The 4,113-nt window shown below is 44.4% G+C and overlaps 2 protein-coding genes across 2 annotated transcripts; one reads left to right on the forward strand and one right to left on the reverse strand.

Annotated features, from left to right (window-relative positions):
* Positions 1-329: 329 nt before the first annotated feature.
* On the forward strand, positions 330-1,915 carry LOC116379611 (PH and SEC7 domain-containing protein 2-like; the record flags this gene model as incomplete). The annotated part of the gene is made up of 3 exons (XM_031841571.1): positions 330-522; positions 972-1,116; positions 1,400-1,915. Coding segments are annotated over 3 exons (695 nt in total), but the record flags the coding sequence as incomplete, so codon positions are not given.
* Positions 1,916-2,092: 177 nt separating this feature from the next.
* Positions 2,093-3,790, reverse strand: LOC116379612 (PH and SEC7 domain-containing protein 2-like; the record flags this gene model as incomplete). Its single annotated transcript, XM_031841572.1, has 3 exons — positions 2,093-2,720; positions 3,004-3,148; positions 3,598-3,790. Coding segments are annotated over 3 exons (695 nt in total), but the record flags the coding sequence as incomplete, so codon positions are not given.
* Between the last annotated feature and the right edge of the window lie 323 nt (positions 3,791-4,113).

Raw genomic sequence — 4,113 nt, forward strand, 5'->3', positions numbered from 1 at the left:
GTGTGTGTGTGTGTGTGTGTGTGTGTGTGTGTGTGTGTGTGTGTGTAATGGAGAGGGAGTGAGATAGATGGAGCATTGAGAGAGGAAATGAGGCATGGCTGCTCTACTGTGTGTTTGTCTCCCCCTGCTGGTAGGAAGGCTGTGCTAACCACATATGAGCTTGTTCAACCTAAATGATGGTTGGCAAATGTAGAAGAGTTGCTAGTTTTAGGCTTATTATGTAATTTAATGAAGACTATTCGTATAAGTATAGGCGACTCTTTTATTCTCTGCTATGAGAGACAGAATGACTGAAACATGATAACATTTATGCTGCTCCAAAACATAAGACCTGCAATACTATTTTCTCCCGTTACTTACTCAGGATGAGTACAAGCCTGACGCCGACATCTCAGAGGTGGACCTGAAGAACGCGGTGCGGATCCACCACGCTTTAGCCACTCGTGCCACCGACTACAGCAAGAGAGCCAACGTGCTGAAGCTGAAAACCTCAGACTGGAGAGTCTTTCTGCTGCACGCCTCGTAAGTCACATTTCAGATGCTGTCTTTACGCCACAAAAAACAAAACAGGAAACGAGAAAAGAATACGATGGAATATTCCATTTCATCCATGTATGTCTTGAGAGGTTTTCACATGTTTTCCATTCATGGTATTGTCCGAAGATCGCAAAACATTTTGAGTTGGACCAACTTGTAACAATGTCCCATACAGGATGAGCTGGTGCAGAAAAGGGATGGATGGATGGATGGATGGATGGTGACGATGAACTGTTTGTAGCCGTCTGTTTGTATTTGTCTCGTTTTATGTAATTTTCCGCAGCCAGTTGAGTTTTTCTTGCAGGAGAATCTGTGTTGATGTGGTGAGCTCAGAAACATCAGTCAAGCAATTTTTACTCGCTGCGCTCACCTGCTCTCTCGCCCTTTAGCAACCCCTCACTCCTCCCTCTCTCTCTCTCTCTCTCTCATTCCAGTAGTGAGGAGGAGATGATGTCGTGGATGTTCCGGATAAACCTGGTGGCGGCGCTGTTCTCCGCTCCGGCCTTTCCTGCCGCCATCGGCTCCATGAAGAAATTCTGTCGGCCCATCTTGCCGTCTTCATCCACCAGACTGAAACAGGTACACACTCACACATCAGAGCAGCTGTCGCGCTCTACAGGCTTATATTTTTCCACCAGATACATCGATTATTATTGTCAAATACTACAATAAATATCTGGTAGTGATTGATATTTTGCATGGTACATAATATACAGGTTATCAAGCCTGCACGCACAATCATTCTGCATTAAAAGTCTCCACACAGGGTTGGGCATTTTTACATATTCTATTTGTGTCCGCTCGCATCTGATTGGCTGTGTTGGGGGTCTTCTGGTTGTTGTCCGGGCTGTGATTGGTGCAGGAGGAGCAGCTGCTGAGTCACGAGAACAAGCTGAAGCAGATGAGCCTGGAGCTGGAGGAGCACCGGAAAAACTCGCCCTCAGTTGACCCCAAGAGCCGCGAGTGGGAGGAGTACCGGCTCAAAGAGCACTACCTCACGTACGAGGTACAGGCTTTGGACAGCGTCGGCTCATTTGTCTGCTTTTTTATGGGTTTTTATGGGGTTATTTTTCAAGTTGCAGCTAAAGAGACCAAACAGCACGACAGATGGCCAGTGTGGCTTGTTAGCTGCCTTCTTCTTTTTATATCCATTCTGATATTTAACATACATCATGATTATAATTTAGTTTTGTTATTTATTAACAAGACATTTTGTTAGCACAACTCTTCATCAATGTTTGTAGAAAGAGATGGAGCTTCTATCTGTCATTCCTCATATTAAAGGGGTAGTTTGGGTATTTTGAAGTGCGGTTGTATGAGGTAACACCATCGTCAGTGTAATATAAGAGGAGTTTAGAGTACTAACATGGGAGCAAAGCAATGTACTGCTATGGACGGGGACAGACTCAAAACTGTCTTTAGACAACTAAATCGATCCACATCACGTGTAAGCTATAGTTAGAATATTTACCAACAGAGAACTGAAATGAAAGGGAAACTTATCCACGCTCTCTTCAAAGCCACCAGAGAAAAACAGTATCGATAAATTTCCCTTTCACTTCAGTTCTCTGTTGGTAAATATTCTAACTATAGCTTACACGTGATGTGGATCGATTTAGTTGTCTAAAGACAGTTTTGAGTCTGTCCCCGTCCATAGCAGTACATTGCTTTGCTCCCATGTTAGTACTCTAAACTCCTCTTATATTACACTGACGATGGTGTTACCTCATACAACCGCACTTCAAAATACCCAAACTACCCCTTTAATATGAGGAATGACAGATAGAAGCTCCATCTCTTTCTACAAACATTGATGAAGAGTTGTGCTAACAAAATGTCTTGTTAATAAATAACAAAACTAAATTATAATCATGATGTATGTTAAATATCAGAATGGATATAAAAAGAAGAAGGCAGCTAACAAGCCACACTGGCCATCTGTCGTGCTGTTTGGTCTCTTTAGCTGCAACTTGAAAAATAACCCCATAAAAACCCATAAAAAAGCAGACAAATGAGCCGACGCTGTCCAAAGCCTGTACCTCGTACGTGAGGTAGTGCTCTTTGAGCCGGTACTCCTCCCACTCGCGGCTCTTGGGGTCAACTGAGGGCGAGTTTTTCCGGTGCTCCTCCAGCTCCAGGCTCATCTGCTTCAGCTTGTTCTCGTGACTCAGCAGCTGCTCCTCCTGCACCAATCACAGCCCGGACAACAACCAGAAGACCCCCAACACAGCCAATCAGATGCGAGCGGACACAAATAGAATATGTAAAAATGCCCAACCCTGTGTGGAGACTTTTAATGCAGAATGATTGTGCGTGCAGGCTTGATAACCTGTATATTATGTACCATGCAAAATATCAATCACTACCAGATATTTATTGTAGTATTTGACAATAATAATCGATGTATCTGGTGGAAAAATATAAGCCTGTAGAGCGCGACAGCTGCTCTGATGTGTGAGTGTGTACCTGTTTCAGTCTGGTGGATGAAGACGGCAAGATGGGCCGACAGAATTTCTTCATGGAGCCGATGGCGGCAGGAAAGGCCGGAGCGGAGAACAGCGCCGCCACCAGGTTTATCCGGAACATCCACGACATCATCTCCTCCTCACTACTGGAATGAGAGAGAGAGAGAGAGAGAGGGAGGAGTGAGGGGTTGCTAAAGGGCGAGAGAGCAGGTGAGCGCAGCGAGTAAAAATTGCTTGACTGATGTTTCTGAGCTCACCACATCAACACAGATTCTCCTGCAAGAAAAACTCAACTGGCTGCGGAAAATTACATAAAACGAGACAAATACAAACAGACGGCTACAAACAGTTCATCGTCACCATCCATCCATCCATCCATCCATCCCTTTTCTGCACCAGCTCATCCTGTATGGGACATTGTTACAAGTTGGTCCAACTCAAAATGTTTTGCGATCTTCGGACAATACCATGAATGGAAAACATGTGAAAACCTCTCAAGACATACATGGATGAAATGGAATATTCCATCGTATTCTTTTCTCGTTTCCTGTTTTGTTTTTTGTGGCGTAAAGACAGCATCTGAAATGTGACTTACGAGGCGTGCAGCAGAAAGACTCTCCAGTCTGAGGTTTTCAGCTTCAGCACGTTGGCTCTCTTGCTGTAGTCGGTGGCACGAGTGGCTAAAGCGTGGTGGATCCGCACCGCGTTCTTCAGGTCCACCTCTGAGATGTCGGCGTCAGGCTTGTACTCATCCTGAGTAAGTAACGGGAGAAAATAGTATTGCAGGTCTTATGTTTTGGAGCAGCATAAATGTTATCATGTTTCAGTCATTCTGTCTCTCATAGCAGAGAATAAAAGAGTCGCCTATACTTATACGAATAGTCTTCATTAAATTACATAATAAGCCTAAAACTAGCAACTCTTCTACATTTGCCAACCATCATTTAGGTTGAACAAGCTCATATGTGGTTAGCACAGCCTTCCTACCAGCAGGGGGAGACAAACACACAGTAGAGCAGCCATGCCTCATTTCCTCTCTCAATGCTCCATCTATCTCACTCCCTCTCCATTACACACACACACACACACACACACACACACACACACACAC

Source organism: Anarrhichthys ocellatus, unplaced genomic scaffold (genome assembly GCF_004355925.1).
Source record: "Anarrhichthys ocellatus isolate YVR2014 unplaced genomic scaffold, GSC_Weel_1.0 scaffold4718, whole genome shotgun sequence".
Classification (NCBI taxonomy): Eukaryota; Metazoa; Chordata; class Actinopteri; order Perciformes; family Anarhichadidae; genus Anarrhichthys; species Anarrhichthys ocellatus.